This window comes from Lissotriton helveticus, chromosome 7 (assembly GCF_964261635.1).
Source record: "Lissotriton helveticus chromosome 7, aLisHel1.1, whole genome shotgun sequence".
In the NCBI taxonomy this organism is placed as follows: Eukaryota; Metazoa; Chordata; class Amphibia; order Caudata; family Salamandridae; genus Lissotriton; species Lissotriton helveticus.
Genome location: NC_136068.1, coordinates 1732558236 through 1732581063, shown reverse-complemented (window position 1 = coordinate 1732581063; position 22828 = coordinate 1732558236). Strand labels below are relative to the sequence as shown.

At 46.5% G+C, this 22828-nt stretch overlaps 1 protein-coding gene across 1 annotated transcript in view; it reads right to left on the bottom strand.

The window, feature by feature from the left end:
- Positions 1-1027: 1027 nt before the first annotated feature.
- LOC144767656 (free fatty acid receptor 2-like) overlaps positions 1028-22828 on the bottom strand; it is a 121467-nt gene continuing 99666 nt past the window's right edge. The window contains exon 3 of the mRNA XM_078651053.1: positions 1028-4000. Coding sequence (XP_078507179.1) covers positions 3016-3984 — 969 coding nt within the window. The 5' untranslated portion in view covers positions 3985-4000 and the 3' untranslated portion in view covers positions 1028-3015. The remainder of the gene's footprint in view (positions 4001-22828) is intronic.

Genomic DNA, 22828 nt, shown 5'->3' with positions numbered 1-22828 from the left:
AACTTCTCACAGTGTAATGTAGGAAAAACAGAGGTGCTGCTTTTCGGGGAGGCTCTGTTGCTATGGACGCCAGATTGGTGGACATCAGATCTGGGCCCCAATCCTGTTCCAAAGCAGGTGGTGAAGAACTTAGCCATCCGATTGGATCAAGATCTGTCTTTAAACGATCAAGTAAATCAGACAGCTGGCTCTTGTTTTCATGTGATCGGATTGCTCCGAAGAGTATTCCCACTTCTTCCAGATTCAACCTGGAAAACACTGGTCCAGGCTTTAGTGCTTAGCCGCCTGGACTATTGCAATGGGCTACTGATTTCGGCAAATGACACTTTACTTAGCAGACTTCAAGTAGTCCAAAATACAGCAGCAAGGCTAGTTCTGAATGTACCTCGCAGATCACCATCGTGCCCTCTTTTGGAAAAACTCCACTGGCTGCCTATCCGCCAACGGATTACATTTAAAACATGCTGTGTCATTCATAAAGCTCTCCAAAATATGGGCACCCCTTATCTAGCGGAGAAGTTTATTTCTTATGTTCCAGCACGTGCTCTTCGTTCCAGCAATAAATCTCTTCTCCAAGTTCCCTCCTTTAGGAGGGTAAGATTGGGAGGAAAAGCCCTTTCCTATCTTGGCCCTCGCATTGGGAACGAACTTCCTGTTACTCTCTGATTATGTGTAGAACACAAAACTTTTAGGAAATTGTTAAAAACTTTTTTGTTTCAAACTCAGTGACTGTTTTAGGACCTTTTTCTCTCCATCACTGTTCGTTTTGAGCGCAGAGATACTCCTTCGGGAGTTGATTCTAGTGCTATATAAACCCTTAAATAAATAAAATAAATAAAGAGGAAATGCAGGAAAAGTAGCACCACGTGTATACATTTCAAGAGTACTTAAAGAGCTCAGTACACATATCCTGCCAGATTTCTGCCCTTGTCTCTTCTTTGGAGAAGTGAAAATATCAATCTGTAGCATTTGCACATGTTAATTGAATTTTCTCTCCCTCCTAGGCAGAAATAAGAGTTAATATCTTCCAGCCGTGCTGAATACTTTGTTTTTCCCCCATACAAAGAGATAGCAAAACTCTAATAATTTGGGCTTTGTGTTTAGGCTACACATTTATATATACACATTTATGTATCAGCCATTTCTGACCAGTCGGCAATATTGTACAAATTCTACTTACATACCATTAACAAATGTTTACATTTGAGGGGAGATTGGACTGCTTGCCTTGTCACAGATGCCTGAATAAGTGATATCTTTCACTGGAGGAACACGTCCTACTCTGAGCTGTCATATCTGATACATTAAGAAATGGCCCATCTGCTATTCTGTGGTCTGCATAACATTTGATAGTTCTAAACTTTTTGTAGCTGAGAGTGTCAAAATGTGGCAGGCGAGTTCCATGTAATCACGCCTGCACAGAAAGGCAGAAAGAGTTCCACGTTAGGGCACCATACACATCTGAGAGGTTTGATTAGCGAGCCTTAGAGAGACAGCAGAGACAAACAAATAGCAAAAGTAAAAAAAAAATCTCTAGGTGTCCAAACAGAGTAAAACAAAAAGGGACGTGGGGGTGAACCAGCAAAACAGAATAAATTCCACATAATCACAAATTTCCAAAATGATGAAAGATTCCAGGGCTCTGGAAATTCTCATATTGAGTTCCCAGAAGGACGGGAATTCTTGAGATGGGGTAGCTATGGTAAAAAGCCATGAGAAGGTGACATACTAAATCTTAGTTATAGAAATGTGAAGACCTTTGCCATCAGAAATGCTAGATACATTTGCAGTGTAACCGTCAAAGAGGATGCCATGGTGTAAGGATAGTGACCTGGGACTCCTTATTAAAAATCGGTGACAAGGTACTTAGATTGTATCTCAGAGTTGGAATGATCATCTGACTATACACCGACCCCTCATGAAACTTTACACTGCCTATAGTGATGACTTAAAGATACTTTTTGTCAGTGATCAAATCTGTACTTATTTGCAGCATCCAAACTGTTTTTGAGCAAATAGCCCAGGCCTTTTCAAGGCTAACATAACAGTTGGATATGAAGACCCTTTTACTGGCCCACGAGCTCGGTTGTCACTGCAATGCATCTGTGCAAAGGTATCTCAAAACCTTCCAATAACATTCTAAAATAGACCTTCCAGGACAGGTCATGAGGAGATTATGACAACAATCTTAAGAAATGGTACCACTGGAAAATGTCACCAGCTCATTGGTCCACCTTGGCACTGTGTGGTGGTTTCGATGATATGCACCTCTCAACGTGTTTCAACAGACTTCAAAGGTAGAATACCTACTGCTCGGGTTAACCTCACTAGTGCCAAAAGTCATGGCCTCTTTCTCTGCCCTATAGAAGGGATAATTCATGGTCACCAGTGTTCTCTTTTTTGGTAAGAAAGATGATGCAGGGAAGGCACCATGCCAACTCGGTGTTGTAGGGTCAAGGAAGAGGGGAGTCCTAGGGGTTTACACTTAGAGTTTGTCTCTGTAATGTATCTTGGACAAATGAATCTATCTCCCGGTACCTCCATCTATGTACTGTACCTGACCATAAATACAACCATTCACCCATATGATTTTGTGGTAAGGTCAGTTCTCTTAAATGTCTAGTATGTTCATGAGGAACCCCACTATCACTCCTGAATTGCTGCGATCCATAATACCAACAGAATAATGCGAGGACTAACCTTCCGTAAATGCTGGATGTCTTCTTTCTAGGATCACTTAGATTTAACAAAACAATATTATCCATGTCTTATAATTAATAAATAACCACCCAACATAATCCAGTGAGATTCCTTACTAGATAATACTAGCAGCATTTGATGTTTGTTTTTTACCAAGAGAAACATTTGAGTAGAACAGATCGTTTCACCAATAAAAGAATAATCTCTCTTCAGGTCAAACTATTAGTCCTCCACTTAATGGATGCCAGTTACCCCTATACATAAAGCATTGAAGAATGAGACGTAAGAAGTATAATAAATTAATTTGGAGAATTCTTATAACTTGGAGCCATGCTCTTGTTTTTTTGTGTTCTCAGGGTGGCCCAGTTTGACCGTCTGCCTGTTGACGACTTTCTGCATTATCGATAAAGAGTCGCAGAGAAACACCTTGGTGAAGCAGTGTCTGCAGGAGTGCTGGACCGCGGAGGAGGAGAAGTAGAAGATGATGGGGTCCAAGCTGGCATTGAAGGTACTCAAGAGCAGCGCCGCATCCCTCCAGGGAGGGTTCTCACCTTGGATGTACCCAATGACGTGGGACACGTTGTAAGGCGCGAAACAGATGATGTAGATGGAAAGGGTGGCCAGGACGAGCCCAATGGCCCGCTGCTTCTTCTCCCGGTGAATGTGGGGAGAGGAGATGAGGATTCTCACGAAGCTGCAGTAGCAGAAGAAGGTGATGAGGAAGGGAACACAGAAGAGGACGATGCCCAACTCGAGGCGGAAGGGCAGAAGGACCACCAGCTGCTCCTTGGTGAAATTGTCATAGCATACCGCTGTTGCAGTATTGTTCTCCTCCTTATAGAATTCTGTAACATAGACAATGCTGCAGTGGGCAAAAGAGCAAATCCAAAGAAAGCAGCTGACGGCTATTGCATAGACGGGTTTGCGGTACATCTTGTACTTAAGAGGGAAGGCGACGCCCAGGTATCTCTCCACACTGACAGCCGTCAAGAACAATGTGCTGGAATATATGGTGCTGAAGTAGAAGAGCCCGCTGAGGGGGCAGAGGAACAAGGGCAAACTCCACTGCCCTTCCATTGTCTCTGCTGCTTTGAAGGGCAGGAAGGCCAAGAAGGACAGATCAGATATAGTCAGGTTGAGCAGGAGTATGGCGTTAGGCGTGGCTTTCTGCCTCATCTTGCGGATTAAAGCCTGGAGGGCCAGCATGTTGGTTGGCAGCCCAGTTATGATGGTGAGGATGTATACCACCAGGCAAAAGATTTTGTGTTTTGGTTTCATAACCATATTGCAGTCATTTCACCTAGGAAGGAAAACTGAGAATTAGTGGCTGGGTTAAATATACAGCTAGACACACAGACTCGCAAAGCATTGTCAGTGCTTTTGGGCATATTACTGAGGAATTAAATAAATACATTGACAGTAGAAGACTGTTTCAGTGCCTGTGGTTTCAGTGGCTGTGGTCAATCAGTGACATAAACATTATGCTGGTTTCCAGTCAAGAAATGGACTTATGGCTTATCAATACTGATACATCAACTAATTAATATGTGACTCTAGACCATTCCTCCTATATCATTCTAAGCTGGTAGAAAGTCAATAATAATAATGTATATGCATTTAATTGTGAGTCATGGATCTCAGGAACATTGCTCTTCAATGGTTAAAAAAAACATGAGAGTCAGTGGTTCACTAGCCCCAGCTCCCCACTTTAGAGTGTGTACACATCTACCTCAGTGTTTCATCTGTTACTATATTTAGATGATGGCGTTGATATTTTCTAAATAGTACTATTAGTTACAAAGGGGCCGATTCACAGAACTAACAAGACAAAATCCTAAACTTCTTAAGTTTGACATAAGACAAACTTAAGACAGACTTAAGACAGACTTAAGACAGACTTAAGACAGACTTAAGACAAACTTAAGACAAATTTAAGACAATCTTAAGACAAAATCCTAACTTAAGTCTGTCTTAAGTCTGTCTTAAGTCTGTCTTAAGTTTGTCTTAAGTCAAGCTTAAGACACAATCCTAAGTTTACTACTAGTAAATGCCTTCTGTGAATACCAAAAGTAGTAAGTTTAGGATTTTGTCTTAAGTTAGTTCTGTGAATCGTGCCCAGAGAAGCTAATTTATCTGAGTTAGATTTAATAAAAGCCAGGGCCGGACTGACTACCGGGCAGTTGTGTGTGCTGCCGAGCAGGGGGATGATTTCTCCGTGGTATGGGCGTATTTCGTTGATGGGGACCTGCGTGCGCTTTGAAAAAAAAAAGCAAAACGAATTTCGTTTTGCACACACAGGTCCCCATCAACGAAAGCATCCCCCTGCTCGGCAGCACACACAACTGCCCGGTAGCCAGTCCGGCCCTGATAAAAGCTGGGTAATGCAAACTCCCGTCAGACACTCAATATTCAAAGAGTGAAATAATCTTCCTTCACAACATCTGCAAAGCCTCCAACTTAATGAACTTCAGGGCAATATTTGAAGAGAAGCAGGTGGAAAGGCGAAGCCGGACTCTAGAGCCCTCATCGCCGCCACCGATGACATCCGAACCCTGATGGACAACGGAGAAACAGCGGCCCTCATCCTCCTAGACCTCTCCGCGGCATTCGACACCGTCTGCCACCGCACCCTAGTGCAGCGCCTCAGCAACGTCGGAATCCAGGAGAAGGCACTGGAATGGATCATCTCCTTCCTCGACGGAAGAACACAGAGAGTCCGTCTACCACCGTACAAGTCAGAGGCCACCAAAGTCATCTGCGGCGTCCCTCAAGGATCCTCGCTGAGCCCCACCCTCTTCAACGTCCACATGAGCCCCCTCGCGGCCATCGCACGCCAACACAACCTCAACATCATCTCCTACGCCGACGACACCCAGCTGATCCTCTCCCTGACCAACGACCCCGCCGCCGCCAGAGCCAACCTGCACGAAGGGATGAAAGAAGTAGCCGAGTGGATTACGACCAGCCGCCTGAAACTGAACTCAGACAAGACGGAAGTCCTCATCCTGGGCTCCTCGCTCTCCGCCTGGGACGACTCCTGGTGGCCCCCCGCCCTGGGCACCGCACCCAAACCGACAGACCACGCACGCAACCTTGGCTTCATCCTGGACTCCTCCCTCTCCATGACCAGACAATTCAACGCCGTCTCCGCATCCTGCTTTAAAATCCTGCGCATGCTACGGAAGATCTTCTGGTGGATCCCCACCGAGACCAGGAAGACGGTCACCCAGGCCCTCGTCACCAGCCGACTGGACTACGGCAACGCCCTCCACGCCGGAACCACCGCCAAGCTCCAGAAGAGACTCCAGCGGATCCAGAACGCCTCAGCCAGACTGATCCTCGACATCCCCCCACGCAGCCACATCTCAGGACATCTAAGAGACCTGCACTGGCTCCCCGTCAACAAGAGAATCACCTTCCGTCTCCTCACCCACGCACACAAAGCCCTACACGACCAAGGCCCGAGCTACCTCAACAACCGCCTCAACTTCTACGCCCCCAAACGCCACCTCCGATCGACCAACCACGCCCTCGCCGCCGTCCCCCGCATCCGAAGAGCGACAACAGGAGGAAGGTCCTTCTCCTACCTGGCCGCCAAGACCTGGAACTCCCTCCCGACCGACCTGCGCCTGACCCAAGACCACCTCTCCTTCAGGAAGAAGCTCAAGACCTGGCTGTTCGAGCAGTAGCAGCGCCCCACCCCCCCCCAAGCGCCTTGAGACCCTCTGGGTAAGTAGTGCGCTCTACAAATGTCTTTGATTGATTGATTGATTGATTTGCTCTGAACCCTCTAAGCAAAATGTTTTAATGTCAGGCCCCTCCTCCAAAACTTTACGCAAGGATTGGGTGGGCGGAAGGGAAAGGACAGAGCGCAGGGAGCATGGCTTATGAGATTATTTCAGGAGTACCTTTTCTATGGCTCATAAACCACACTAAATATAAGACGTATAAAACAGCAAATGAACGAAACAAAAAGTTTCTGACCCAAAAATACTGTCCCCTATAATAGAGGTGTTGTGAGCCCCTCGCACTCCTGGACCCCATCGCACCTACACTCGCTGAACTAATGATAACTGCAGTCATGAGCAGCTGGCTATCGCCTCTGCCTCTTCTACCCCTTTGCCACCATGCCGGACGATCACTCTAATCTTGAAAGAGGCCCTTTCAGGAAAAAAAGAGCTCCCACATGTTGTCTTCCTTTATCTGCAATGGTGCCTTGGTCCTAATGCTAGCATGGAAAATAAACTCCCATGCACCTTTTTAAAGTTAGACGGTCCTAATTGTGATGCAGTGGGCCCATATGACCCTGAGCCCCGGTGCTGCTGAACCTGCTTCACTAATGTTAGCTGCTGCCTTGCAAACAAAGCAGTCTTCTCTGCTCTTTGTTGAAAAAATGGACTCCCATTTAGCCACACCCCCTTCTCAACCATCTCTCCGAGGCCAAACAAGAGTGTCTCCATTGGTTTAATTTCCCCCCTCCTGTGGGCTATTGCTCTGAGGCCCAACTCAACACTGGCAAGTGTGCAGTGGGCCCTAGTGCTAAGAAGGAAGGATAGTAAACAGCCATAAGGTTTAGGTGGCTCCTCATACCTCTGGTTCCTAGTGCCACTGTACCAGCAGTACCAACGATTCTTTCTGCCCCTTTATGTTAAAAAGCAGCAAGGATAACCTGGGCTCTAATGCTAGCAAGAAAAATGGGCACCCACTGCACTTCATGGTAAGACTGCCATAATTGAACAGCAGTGGCCACTTACACACCTGCGGCATTATCTGCTGCACTAATGGATGTTCCTTTTTTATATATGCAGTTAGCTGACAGGGAAAAATGAAATACTCAAACTATTTAGGGCTACATGCATCAAGGAAAAATCCGGTCGCAAACGGGCAGATTTGCGACTGGTATTTCTGCATTTGGGATGCTTCATCCAAAATGCAAAAATCGCAATTTAAATAATCGCAAAATTAGCGATTCCTTAAATTGCGATTGCAATTAAAGAATCGCAAATTACGATTCCTTAAATGCAATGCATTAACCAGTAAAAGTTTGTGATTTCGCAAAAAGGAATCGCAAATTACCGTCAATTACAAGTTGATTGTAATTTGCGATTTCTTTGAAAAAAATGCACTAAAGTGCATTTTTCAAAGTCTTTTGTTACACACACACATGCCCCAAGGGCATGTGCGTGAGCAACATGTGGATACATTTAAATTTCAGGAGTGCAAAATGGTGTCCTTTTGGCACCCTTGAAATTGCATGCGCAATATGCGAGTACCTATTGGGTACTTGCAAATTGCGCATGCAATTCCCGTCATTCCAATGAGCCTTTATGCCCATAGGAATGAATGGGAAGCTATTCCTTAATTGCGACTCGCTGTGTAGGAATCATACATTTTTTGCGATTCCTTCATGTATAGGCAATAGTGATTCTTTAATTGCGATTCCTTAATCTACATTTCAAGGGTTGCGTGTAAATAAAGACAGCCTGGTAGTGTGCCACGGGAGGGGAGGGTGCAGGTAACCATGAGTGGTCGGAGCGGTAGCCCAGGAACAATGTACTCCCAGGATTGGCCCAGTTGTTCCTACGAACCAATACCAAAGAAAGGGGTGTGGTCTCCCATGGGGCTTAAGGGGAGGCTAGCAGGGCAACAGTCATTCAGCAGACTGCAACCTCTCTCTTTAGAACACATAGGGGCAATTGTGTTACACAGTGCAATGAAAATGTATATAAAGAAATTAACAGCCTGTGAAACCTGCACTGTTGTATATTTAGTTATGTACCATACACGGACTGTCCTCCAGCTTCACAAGAAAATATGTTGACCACAATAAACATGCATTCATACATTTAAAAGATATCATTTCATATCAAGAAAGGTTTTTTCCTTTAACACTTCTGGCAACTGTTCAAGTACTACTACACCTGCTGCGAGTGCTCTCACCTCTTGAGAATGCCATTTTAAAATATGAGAATAGAAAATATAACCTTCATACCCCAGCGTGAACTGCGAACCCTTTTAAAACAGATGGACTTCCTGCAGTGCACCTCGGTGTCTGCAGAATGTCTACCCACAAGCCATGCAGCTTCCAATTTTATGCAACTGTGTACTTCGTCGCCTTAGTAAAATCATCTGCATGTGATATTAACTTCATCATCATTATCACAAAACTTTATTTTGGCCTAAACAGCCATAAAAGTACAATAAATATGCAATACAGTACATTCAGTTCAAAAGGATAACAATTTCTCTGCATGAGGCACCAAATAGCACATTGTTGGTGAGAATTGTATACATGTTGCTTAACTTACTTAATCAACTCTTCCTCTCGCCAATCACAATAAACCGAAAATTAACCCTAGAATATAAAAGCCATAACTAATTTGTGCAATATACAAACAACAAAGAACCATTTCATTAACCGAAACATGTAATACATTAAAATGCATATGTTATGCAAAGAGCAAACCCCAATCAATTATTGAAGAGTAATATTCCTGTACTTGGACGGCATAAAGCATATGCATTATTAATAACAACAGAATCGGTTAACCACTTTGGTGCTCATGATGGTTTCACGCCGTCATGAGTCACGGTAGGAGTGTGCCCATGACGGCGTGGAGAGTATTTATCTCAATAAAGTGCCCCACCTAAAGGTTCTTCTTCAAAATAGCCCTACGGGTGCACACATAGAGAATAAAAAGCGTGATATGGAAAACACAATGGGTAGGTGGGTATCGTATTTCAATAGCCTATATACCTAACTACAATGCCTAGACCCCAAATTCCTGCATATCTGAAGCAACCATCGGCTTCTGACCCTCGTGTGTCCTTGACAGAAGAATAACACATCAATTTCTGTTTCTTCTGCATGATTGCAGGCTGGGCAACCCAAATTGGAGGAACCCGCCCAGTTATTCTTAAAGGTATGCAACAGAAGTGCCGTGTCTAAATTTTTTCTAAAAGCCGCGTTACATGACGAGCTCAGCTCGTCATCAGCGTACGAGCGCCGTAACTCATGACGAGCTGAGCTCGTCATGAGTGTTGAAGGGGTTAATGTCGTCTAAAACAGCTTCTAGGCTATATTGGTCTTTTACTTCAAGCAAGGGAGAGGTGTGGCACCGCGGCTAGCGCGACTGCCGCTGAAATCTGGGGATCACGGTTCAATCCCCGGCGCTGGTGGCAGATTAGCCCAGCACCATGTGACTCTGGGTAGTAGCTTGCTTAATCTTCCAGACGGCCGATAGTGCCTGGAGACCCTTACGGATGATTGTTCGTGCTTTACAAATGTGGATTATTAATATAACCGAAGGTCAATCGGCCAGCTGTGGCCCTCCTATATAACTGGGCAAGTTTGAGTTCTCTGTAACTCTCAATCAAGACCTTCCTTGGAATCGCCAGGCAAGTTTCTTCAGCGTTATCCCATAGGTTCCTCCTGCCCATCCCCACACAGATGTTTCTAAGGTGCGCCAAGCAGGGTAATTTATACACTCCATGTAGGGTCAAGACTTCTCTAAGCTCATCCCTGTATGCAACTAATTGAGGAGCACTCCACAGACGTCGCCAAAATAAAAGGGGTCTTAGAGCAGCTTCGTCTGCAATAGGTCTAAGCCCAACATCCATGCGGAGAAGTGTTAGTGGAGGGAAGGCCCAATTATTGCCTGCAATAGGAGTTCTCGGCGGTCACTAACGAGCCAGATGGGTGGTAACCCCATATTTCTGCACCATACAGGGCCGCACCCCTGGCTTGGATATTATAAATTTCCACTGCCGGGCCAACAAATTTGTGGGTACAGCTCATATAGACCTTGAGCAGCCCCCCGTTAACTTCAAAGAAACCCGGATTTATTACCCAAATTTTGCCATATTCATAATTTTTTCACAAACCGCAATGCAGCAAGACACCTTGGTGAGCTATGTGAAATAGAGAGGCCAGAAATGTGCCTTATTTAACATTATATGGCAAATTCCTGCTTGTGCTGCCTCTCGCCAAAGTAGCGTCATGGTGTAATGGTGCTTGCGTTGAAAGCAGGATTGTTTTTGTGTAGGAAAGGACACCTTTAAGGCCTTTTTTTCTTTTCCCACTTGTGTTGCAGAATGCAGGGCATATACAAGAGGAAAAAAACAAGGAGAAATAAAGATATTTCTCCTTGTCATGCCTCCCCTGTGAAGGTGAAGCATTTTGACGCATTCCCGGGTCTAGCACTCATGTTAAATATTCCATGGGTAGATGTGTGGTCACACTCATGCTTTGCCCATGGAACATTTCCCTGGGGCACAGTAAACCAAGGCGCTGCCTTGCGTTACTCCAGATTTACCAAGCAATGCAGGACCCTGCAAGGTGGCCTTGTGTAGCTTGGTAAATCCAGTGGTGGCTCGCCCATTATGGCAAAGGAGCGTTGCACCACTTTCTGTAGAATGAAAAATAAATTGATAATAAAACAATTTTATTATCATTTTATTTTTCACTGGCAGCCAATGCTGCTGAGTCTAGGTTGGACGGGGCCATCCAATCCTCTGTTGCTAGAGCAGGGACTGAGAAGAGGATTGGTGGGCACTTGTAAATGAGCATGTCAGTATGGCTGGCCACGTTAAGCCTGCCAAACAGACATGCGCATTTCAGTTTCTCCAACTTAGCTGTGTTCCACAGACAGGTAGAGAAATGGCACAGACTCCCTGTGCCTGAGCGAGTGGCAAACCAACATTAGAGCGGCGTCTGGATTGGATGGTAAGTCCGTGAATGGTGTCCCAGGGACTACTAGGAGCTAAAAGTGCAAAAGAGCAAGGTGACCAGCCGGTCAGCATCAATTAAGTTTTTTTTTTAATGATTAATTTGACTCCTCCATCCCCGTTTTAAATTTATATTTTTAGACTAGTATCTTCCACTCTAGGCATCCCACCCCGAAGCCTCCATGGTATGAAGTGATTCTCCATTGGCAACTTACAACCCTTCTGTAACTTTTTTTCTGGTAGCATGGTACGGGGCCTGGCATCATCTAATGGCAGCAGCAGTAGCAAATATTTCATTTTCTACCAGCTGATTGGGCTGCTTCGATCCCCAACTACTCTGAGAACAGCGAATTCTGCATTGGATGGATGAAAAATTTTCTTAATTTTTCAAAGGGCTTTCAGTATTTTTCAGATGTATAATCATTGGAAGATATGAAGACCAGGATCTGCAAATAATCCATGAATTAATAGACAAGATGTAATAAAGTCACTTCAAAGCCATCTTACACTATTTTGTAAAACACATATTTCAAAACCTTCTGAATGGATTAACGTCCAGCCACTCAAAGACACTGTTGTCAGCAATTTTCTAGTTTCATACTGAGGAAAAGTGTCCTGATCGGCATCATTTGTACTGGGACTCCACTGTTTTTTCATTGCCATCTCATGTTAAACACTTCCACATGACCCACCTGGTCGTTTCTGCTAATGCCTGAGGAAAATCTAACTAACACGACAACAGCCATCTTGCAGCCTCCATTTCTGCCCAGGAACTGTCGCACACCCAACCTCTCCTGTTCTTGCAGTTCAACAGAAAGCCATGAGACACTCACACCCTGTGTAAATGATTTGCTTTCTATCTCTTGCTCCCAGCCTGTTAAACATCCTCGACACCGTGATCAGGTTATCTGGACAATGGTCTGACTGCTGGGCCTTGATCAGGGTGATTAAACAATGACCTGAAAGACTGGGCTTTGATCAGGCTGAGTGAACAATGACCCGAAAGACTGAGCCTTGATCAAGCCGAGTGAACAATGATTTGTGTACCAAGCCTTGACCAGGTCACCATCTACAAACGTCGTCTGGATCTGGTTATCAACTGCAAACACTGTCCTGATTAAACAATGAACTAACAGCCAAAAGACTAGAATGAAAAAGTATAAAAAGCTTGTAAGCTGCGGAGTAAAGCAGCAGTCTCCTCTGTCTTGTTTCTGACGAGCTTGGGACTCTGTTCCATAGCCCGGGCTATTTGAATAAATCTGGGTTCCTCATGCAGACGAATTCTCCTGTGACTCCTTTTACTACGTATAAAGGGCATGGAAGACCTGGACGATTTCCCGGCCACCGAGACCCAGTAAGTGGTTTATTACGGTTCTTCAAATGGCGCCTGAACAGGTACTCCACAAGCACGAAGGTCAGGCCTTGTGGATGTGAAGAGGTGCACGGAGAGACTCCGACCGAGGCGCCCTACCTGAGGGATTTTTGCAATCCGGTAAGCCGAACGACTCGCCCTCTGTTCCTCCGCACCCAGTATAGGCCACATGACCACGTTCTCACTGGAGTCTACTAGCAAATAATTTCTGGAGCAGGACACAGCCCTACGTCTGCAGAAGAGAACTACCCCTGTAAGGTAAGGGTGGACTGATCACCCACCAAGTCTGTATGATTCTGTTATTGACTTTTGCAAAAGCCAAGCAAGCAAGGTGAGTTTTTTAAAACCCGCTGGTGTCTGTTATCTGTTTCTGTATGATTCTGCTGTTATTGACTTTTGCAAAAACCAACCAAGCGAGGTGAGTTTTAAAAACCCGCTGGTGTCTGTTAGCTGTTTTCAAGCATGCCAGTCAGTAGTAAGTTCAAGAAATTATGTTGTTGTAGTGTACGTAGGACTCCCAGCTGGAGGCGGCTTGTCAGCTTCCTCCAGAAGGAACCCCATGCCATACGATGTATGTTAAACATGGCCCTTCTGCCATAATGTCTTCCTCATTCTGGGTAAAATATATGAAACAAAGTAACGTGGAATTACAGGGGCCACTTTACGGCTCCTTTAATTCCCAAGTTCCCACCAACTTAGAGGAACAATTAATGAAAAGAAAAACGCACCCGTCTATGTTTGAATCTGTCCGATTTTGGAGGAAAGAGATGGAGCAGAGAGCTAGAAAGCAGAAGGCTCAAGAAAGAAAACAGGAACGTATGTCAATGGCCGACCACGCCAGAGACAATTTACAAAATCACATGACAAAATCAGTAGAAATAGCTGATAGGGAGCATGGGGCCCGGGTACAAAAATGTTATCCAGCTCGTGAGGAGAAAGGAAAGGGCCATATGGATGGGGGAGAAGAAGGTGATTCCTTGCTTGATACCATGCTAGAAAGCCCTCCTGCATATGCCCCAGTGTACCCTGCCCTGACGCCTCATACCCCGCATATCCCCGCCACCGCCCACTCCCCCTACGCCCCTCTTACTGTTCTCCCTGTCACACCATCCCTCCTGATTTTTCCTATGACACCGACCACGCCCGCTAACCCTGTCCTCGCTGCGGGAATGACAACAAGTCTCTCGATCCGCCTAACCCCTGCGGCTTTACCCCTACGCACCCTTTTCCTGCTTCCCTGTGGTCTACAGTTAAGCAGGATTTATATAAATTGTTGAATTCCCCCCGACTGGCCTCCTTGCACTCTTCAGTCAGCTTTTCGTCCCTTCGAAAAAATGAGCTACAGAGGCAACAGTGTGAATGTTGGATAAATAACGGGAATATTTATGCCTATGGTCCACCTTTTCCCAGTGGACGATTATGGAACAGACCACCTGGGCTGAATACATGTGCACCCTGGTCATGCAAAGATTTGAGAATGCGCTTATACAGATACCCACCGGATTAATGTACCTTAGGTCGCAAATAAAAAGAGGCGCTGTTCAGGGAGAGGGGATGTTTGGCACTATGCCTGCTTTAATGGCTTACCGTGATTTGACCGCTTTTCCCTACACCCCTCTAGAAACAGCTATGCCAATGAGAGAGGCGGCACCTCTCTTTGTTAACGCACTTACCGATGCCCAAAAAAATGGCCGAGGAGCTGTTGAGGCACACTGGCGCAGGCTTTGGGTTCATGTTCCTTGGAAAAGGTCAGAAGTAATGCAGTTAAAAGGGCAATTACCAGATCCCCCGAAGAATCTGGCTGCCTTTTACAGAGAATTAGGTCAGATTATATCTGCAGGTACTCTCGTTCTTGAGGATATAGATTTACTTTTTGGTACAGTTGTCCCCACTGAAATTTGGGACAAAATTCAACATACTGACCATGAAGTAGCGTTGGGAGGTAAATGGGCTGACCTAGAGGCTATGGAAGAAGCAAGGGTAGGAGGGACTAAACCAGAAGCTGCCATCCTGACTTTGCCCGGTTAAATAGTGACGTTTATGAAAACACTTTTGCCGGAAACTGTCATTAACTGGGATAAAATAAAGGCCTGTAGGCAGCGAAAAGATGAGAATGTGGCTGACTTCCTTACCCGTTTTGAGACAGAATACAAGGGACATAGTGGGTTGGATCCCCGGACCCCAGGTTCTGGCCCAGTATTTGTTGATAAGTTTGTCAGCAACTTGCTTCCTGAGATCTCCGCCAGGCTTAAGAAAGTTGAAAGTACGTGGTCTGCCCAAACTATGACTGGTATCTTGGCTATGGCACAATATCACGAGAATAGGGAGAATGAAGATAGAGACAAGGAAAGTAAGAAGGTTAGGGATCTTAAGACTAAGGCACTTCTGCAGCAGGCTTACCCTCCCCAAGGTCCCGATGCCCGTGGGAATCTCAGACCTCAACCCCAACCCCCTCCGAGGGTTCGTCAGTCTACCCCCTCCAGCCCTCAACATACAGGAGCCCTCCAAACAGATCAGTGTGCTTATTGTAAGGGGTACGCCCATTGGATAGATGAGTGTCCCGTGTTAGATGAAAACATCCGAACAGGGAAGACTCAGCCTTGCGCTCCCAAGGAGTCGAGACCAACTAGGGACCAAAGCCCGCCCCATCCACAGGATAAAGAACGGAGGCCCAGGGATGACGCTCCCATCCGGCAGGACCCAGCCAATAGGTTTGATGGGTACGAAGCAACACGCACTTATTACAATGACAATTATGATGAAGTTGATGAGACAGGGTCCTACCAAGCATAGGACAGCCAGGAAAGGGGTATTACCAGAGTGCAAATTCCAGTGGATCAAAGGGGCCCGTATGTTCAAATGTCAGTTGTGGGGAATGATCAGAATTTTCTTTTGGATACTCGGGCCACCAAGTCTTCTATTGCACGTCTGTCAGTCCCGGAGGCACGCCTTTCTGGCAATATGAATGTCTCCGTGGGTTTTGCAGGAACACCTGTGACCAGCCCTGTCTCTGAACCCCTTCCTCTCGATATTGGCCCTGCACATGTTGACGCTCCCTTGGTCCTTACTACAGGTTGCAGTGAAAACCTGTTAGGCATGGATTTGCTGAAAGCTCTGTATGCGACCATATCATGTAGTCCCCCACCGCAGCTTCCTATATGTACCTATCAGGTCCCCTCCCACCAGAGTTGCAGTCTTTACCTTCCGCCCTCTGGGCATCATCAGACACTGATGTAGGGTGTCTCAACATATCCCCTCAAGTGGTACGCATTCAGCCAGGTGCACTTCTCCCCTGCCTCCAGCATTATCCACTGCCCGCGGAAGGAGAAATGGCCCTTTTAACAATAATATCTGAATTAATGGACAAGGGCGTAGTGGAAGAACCACGTGGCAATATCTGTAACAGTCCCATTAGTCCCGATCTTAAAAAGACCAATGGAGATGCTCTCTCCCCTAAAATATACAGATTCGGGATTGACCTGAGAGCCCTTAACAAAATAACAATCTCCCAATATCCTGTTGCCCCCGACATTACAGCCCTCTTAACAATGGTCCCTTCTGACGCAACGCACTTCTCTGTCATAGACCTGAAGAATGCTTTTTTCAGCATTCCTACACATCCTGACAGCAGACATTTTTTTGTTTTCTCCCTTGGTGGGTGGAGCTTTAGATTCTGCCGCGCCCCTCAAGGTTACACCGAGAGCCCCAGTATCTATAGTCAAGCCCTAAAAAGTCAACTAGATTCCTTGGAACTCCCTGAGAATTCCACACTATTACAATATGTAGATGACCTCCTCATTGCTGCAAATTCTGCCACAGCATGTAAAGAAGCTACTCTCTGTTTGTTACACCACCTTGCCCTCCATAATCACAAAGTCTCTTTGAAAAAGCTTCAGTTTTGTCAAGAGAAGGTGACCTAGTTAGCTCATCGCTTCTCGAAGGAGGGAAGGCAGCTTACCGCTGATCTTGTAGCCATTATCAATGCTATGTCGGCTCCACGAACACAAAAGCAGGTACGAGCCTTCATAGGCCTAACCTCATACTGTAGACAGTGGATTTCCAATTTTTCGGCCATGGTCTAACCTCTTCTTGCCCTCACCACTAAAGACATATCAGACAGTTCCTTTCCTTGGACTAGAGAGCATGCGCAGGCCTTCCAAGATTTAAAGAGGGCTCTGTGTACTGCTCCAGTCCTCGGTACTCCTGATTATAACAAACAATTTTTTCTTTTTGTACATGAGACAGACGGCTGTGCATGCGCTGTCTTGACCCAGATGTTCGGAGGTCACCATCGGCCATGTGTCTATTTTTCAGCCACCTTAGATCCTGTTGCTAGGGCTCTCCCAGGATGCCAACGGGCGACCGCTCCGGCCGCCCTCATGGTCCGTCAGAGTGCGGGGATCGTCATGAGCTCCCCCTGACTCTGATGGTCCCCCATTCTGTAGATACCCTCCTTAATAACACCAAGACACAGTACCTCACTAGCGCACGACTCACAGGATATGAACTGACACTCTTTGCCAGCCACATTAACATCAAAAGATGCACTGTACTAAACCCTGCCACATTACTCCCACTGGATACTAAGGATGCCTGCATAGACCCACATGACTGCATATTAATGACAGAGGAGGAGACGAATGGATGGATTGACTTACAGGACACCCCGATAGCAGAACCAGAAGTTACACTGTATGTGGATGGATCATGTCCCAGAGGGTCAGATGGAAACACCTCAGCCGCCTACGCCCTCACGACATTAGGGCAAGTAGTCGAAACAGCTCAGATTCCGCAGTGCTCTGCTCAAGCAGCAGAATTAGTGGCCCTCAGTAGGGCTTGTGAGTTAAGCAAAGGGATGGCGGTAAATATTTATACTGACAGCCAATATTCCTTCGGGGTGGCCCACAACTTCTGGAGGTTGTGGAAAGAAAGGAATTTCCTTACTTCCCATGGGACCAAGATTCAACATGGCTCCCTAATTCACAGACTGTTAGACTCCCTGACACTCACTAGAAAGGTGGCCATCATAAAATGTAAATCCCATGAAAAGTGACAGATGATGTTGGGAAAGGCAATGCCCTGGCTCACCAGACGGCCAGACAAACAGCTCTTAAGAAAGGGGAAGGAATGTATGTAGGAGGTCCCGCTAGGTGGGTGGCAGACGAGGGCATGGTTGAAAACACAGTACAGAGTGTGATTGATATTCAGTACCATACTACTCCTGAGGAACTAAGGGTGTGGAAGGAGCAGTTAGCAAAGGAGGGAATTGATGGTTGTTGGGTCCGTACGACTATGGAAAGACAATGGATGTTACCTGACAGTCACTTGCTACCAGTAGTTACGATGGCCCATGGTCCTGCTCACATCATTGCAAAAGGGATATGTAAACTGTTGGAACCTACATGGTACAACTCTAAGATACCAGCATATGCTGACAAGCTGGTTAAAACATGCATGATTTGCCTAATGTATAACCCAGGAAAAGGCACAGTTACTCGTAAGGGAGGATTCTCTCCTCCTACCTTCCCTTTTGGAGTCCTCCAAATGGATTACATCCAGATGTAACAATTTGAAATATGTCCTAGTGGTGGTCTGTACCTTCAGCCGATGAGTGGAGGCCTACCCCGTCAAAGACTGCACTGCTATCACTACCGCCAAAGTGCTATTAAAAGAGTACCTCCCACGATTCGGTTTGCTCCGCTTGGTCTGGAGTGACAACGGGACCCACTTTACGGCTCAAATTATGGAATATGTCTGTACAGCATTGGGTATAAAACAACAATTTCATGCAGCTAACCACCCCCAGTCAGCAGGTCTAGTGGAGGTGTACAATGGCATCCTAAAAACTAAAATGGCCAAAATAGTAGCCGAGACAGGTGTCACTTGGGTTGATGCTCTGCCCTTAGCTCTACTGTCCACAAGAACAACTGCCCTCACCAGAATAGGGCTATCCCCCCATGAAATTGTGTTCGGGAGGCCTGCCAATGTATGCGGTGTCCCACGGCCTAAGAAACTGTCTGATGTTGAATACCCTGTATTAACTGATTATCTGTACAGTTTAACTAATACCTTTCGTACTCTTTATCACCAGGTGCATGAGGCCATACCTGACAAAAGTGAGGGCCCAGGATATGTCATCCATTCTGGTGAATATGTCTTGGTGAAAAACTTTCAACGCACTAAGAGCCTCGAGCCCCGCTGGACACAGCCCCGTCAGGTGTTGCTGGCCACCCGCACCGCCGTGAAAGTAGAAGGTCGGAAGAATTGGGTGCATTCTTCGCACTGCAAGCATGTGCCTCTGCCCCTCCCCTATGATCAGTGGGTGAGGGAAGGACAAGGAGACTCAGAAACAGAAATAGTCCCGACGTTTGTCCCATTCAGCGATGCCAGACTGCATTCTACATCTACGGAAGCAGAGAGTGACAGCATACTGAAACTCAGCTCAACATCAAGAACAATTGTTTCCCGACCATACTGTCCCTACTTCTGACCGATATAACTTGCGCCCCAAGGGAAGGCTTGCCCTTGACTTCGCTGTATAGGCTGTACGGCTGTGATCTTCCCCGGCTGAGAGTAGTGCTGGTGTGTCAGACTAAGGTACGCCATAGGGCCCTTGGCACCTGTGCCCAGTGAAGCAACCACCAATCACAGACAGCCACTAGAGGTCCCTGGCTTAGCACAATGGCTGCCGTCCAAAACACCAGAATCCAGAAACAATATGTTAGTCTCCGACATAGTAAATGCTTCATGGCCACCGTGGTAACACCTTCATCCAAATGTTGCATCATCACCAGATGATCATGAACACTTCCAACTGCTGGGTTTGTGGACTGATGCCGCATTCCATGACACACCCTGTCCAATTCTTTCCCTACCCCTTTTCCATCTCTGGGTCTTGTCTTGCATAGAGGATGTTGATGCAGGAGGCCTACACTGTCAATGGTACAGCCAATTCTGCCCTTGGAACATTTCGGGATGACTTCTGGCGGAACAGATCTGGCCATGTCAATGCTCCTTTTTGCCCGACCAGCTCATCCACATCGCTACTATCACCAGATGAACTCGATGAGATGGTAGTATTTAACTCAACTAATCGACTAACATTTTCCAGATTCCGCACAAGAAGGGTACTGCCTGATGAATATCATACATTGCTAGGCCTTGTCTGCATCCATGGCCTAGGGACTAAGAAAGTTGGTACCAGTACGTGTGATATAACAAAAGCTTTAAACTCTACGTCTCCTCCGAAGCTGGTGGCATCCCCCAACACCTATTTCATCTGTGGCACAGCCGCCTACACTTGGCTCCTCCGTAACTGGTCTGGTACCTGCTATCTGGCCTTCCTCCTTCCACCAACGTATTCTACCCATGGAGGTAATCACCTGTCAATGAAGGGCACTCTGCGCCGCTCACGTAGGGGCGTCATCTCAGCCGAGGATACAGCAGGCCAGGAAACCGGGAACTTCTTTAAAGGTTTCCTTCCTTTCTGGGGCCCCATGGCCAACAGTCGGGCTGTACGAGGACTGACCAGGGTCTTTGAAGCCATCATCACAGTAACAGCTGGTGCCCTCTCCAACATCACTGCAGAGCTACAGGCGGACCACCTTATAACTCTTCAGAACCCCATGGTCCTAGACGTCATCCTTGCTGATCGTGGCGGTGTGTGTAAATTGATCGGCTCCAGCTGCTGCGTGTACATCTCAGACAACGCACCTACAGTGTACGATGCCATCCAGCGTCTGCATCGCCTTTCTTCCGAAATTCATCTGGATGAAGGCAACTGGTCCCTCACAGGCTTGATCTGAGGCCTCCTTTCCCAGGACGGTGGAGGATCCTCATCTTCCTTGCCTTGGGAGTAACTGTCCTGGTCTCCTGCCTGCCAGTCCTCTGTCCGATGTGTGTCCAGACCATCAAGCCTCCACCCTCTAACATTCACAACACCAATATGATGATGATGCTCCAACAAGAAACCAATGGCCTTATGAGCATTGACATTTCTTAAAGTATTTGCCACTCAATGGCACAAGGAGGGTCTGAGGAAAAGTGTTCTTCTGATCGGCATCATTTGTACCGGGACTCCATTGTTTTTTCATTGCCATCTCGTGTCAAACACTTCCACACGACCCACCTGGTCGTTTCTGCTGATGCCTGAGGAAAATCTAACTAACATGACAACAGCCATCTTGCAGCCTGCATTTCTGCCCAGGAACTGTCGCACCCCCACCCCCCACCCTGTTTTTGCAGTTCAACAGAAAGCCATGAGACACTCACACCCTGTGTAAATGATTTGTTTTCCATCTCCTGCTCCCAGCCTGGTAAACATCCTTGACACCGTGATCAGGTTATCTGGACATCGGTCTGACTGCTGGGCCTTGATCAGGGTGATTAAACAATGACCTGAAAGACCGGGCTTTGATCAAGCTGAGTGAACAATGACCTGAAAGACTGAGCCTTGATCAAGCTGAGTGAACAATGATTTGTGTACCAAGCCTTGACCAGGTCACCATCTACAAACGTCGTCTGGATCTGTTTATCAACTGCAAACACTGCCCTGATTGAACAATGAACTAACAGCCAAAAGACCATAATGAAAACATCTAAAAGGCTTGTAAGCTGCGGAGGAAAGCAGCAGCCTCCTCTGTCTTGTTTCTGACGAGCTTGGGACTCTGTTCCATAGCCAGGGCTATTTGAATAAATCTGGGTTCCTCCTGCAGACGAAGGCTGCTGTGTCTCCTTTTACTACGTATGAAGGCTATGGAAGACTTGGGCGATTCCCCCGCCGCCGAGAAACAGTAAGTGGGTTATTCCGGTTCTTCAATACCAAGTTTGGAGTAAAAACCTATGCATTTAGTAAACAACGTGTTAATTTAAGGTTTATTTTATTACAAACGCTTTATTTTTTAATCAGTACCCTCTAAGGAGAGATGCAGGAGAGTTAAGAGTTTTTGTCCACTTAGAATGGCCGATGGTCCATACTGGGACCACTGCGAGAACAGTAACATGAAAGAAATAAGGGTGGGAATAACTAGTGTAATACTCTGAAGCACATTACTCGTAATTGCAGCAAAATGTATCGTTATTATGCGTATTCGCAGCGGTGGTTTCTTCATGAGGCCAAAGGAGTGTTGCCCCCCCCACCCGCTGGGTGCTGCACGTACCAAATGCAAAAAATAAAATGGCAATGAAATGATTTCAATGTCATTTAATTTTTTACTGATGCGCGCCTCAGCTGCAGCCTACCCCAGAGCCAATTGAAATGCGCAGCATGTCCTCTGCTGCTGGAATGGAATCCCAGATTTGTAAAGCGCGACTTATCACCCCAAAGGGTATCCAGACTTTAAGGGCCATCGTGGAGATTGATCTGCCGCTGGTGCCAGGGATCGAACCGTGACCCCCAGGCTCCGGAGTCAGGCGCTCTGGCCGCTGCGCCACACCTCCGCAGCAGGGAGGACTGGAGCAGTGGCTGGCCATACACTCTAAAGTGTGCATGTCAGTTTGGCTGTCTGGCTGTCTTGCGACATGCGCACTTGGAAGCTCTCCAACCAGAGCTATCTTCGGCAGCTGGCTGGAGCGTAAGTACAGGCCTCCAGGGCCTGAAGGAGCGTCCAGCCAACCAGCTCTCTCCAATTCTGGTGCTCCGCTCGTTCTGGTTAATAGTTTGAGAGCAACGCCTGCATCGGTTAGGGGAGCTCTTTGGCTTGTGCCACAGACGGCAGAAGAACACTGAGGAGGACATTCAGCCTGTGGGCCGTACCATTTTATTTTGCTTATTTCAAATGTTATTGTAATGCATGTCAGCGTAGTAATTTAGTTTGTGTTTATGATGCTTGTTGTTTGGGCTTTTGGAGGGACGGGTTGTTTTATTTTAGTTTTTGGTAAGTGATGGGGCACTTCGCTTGCCTCACCGCTTTCAAAGGTTACGAGTCGCCCCAGCGTAATTATGGGGTAGGGTAATCCAGTATTTAGCACAATTTTCTTACAGGACACGAACAGCAGTAGCTGGTAGCTGCTGGCTCTCTCTTAGTTTGT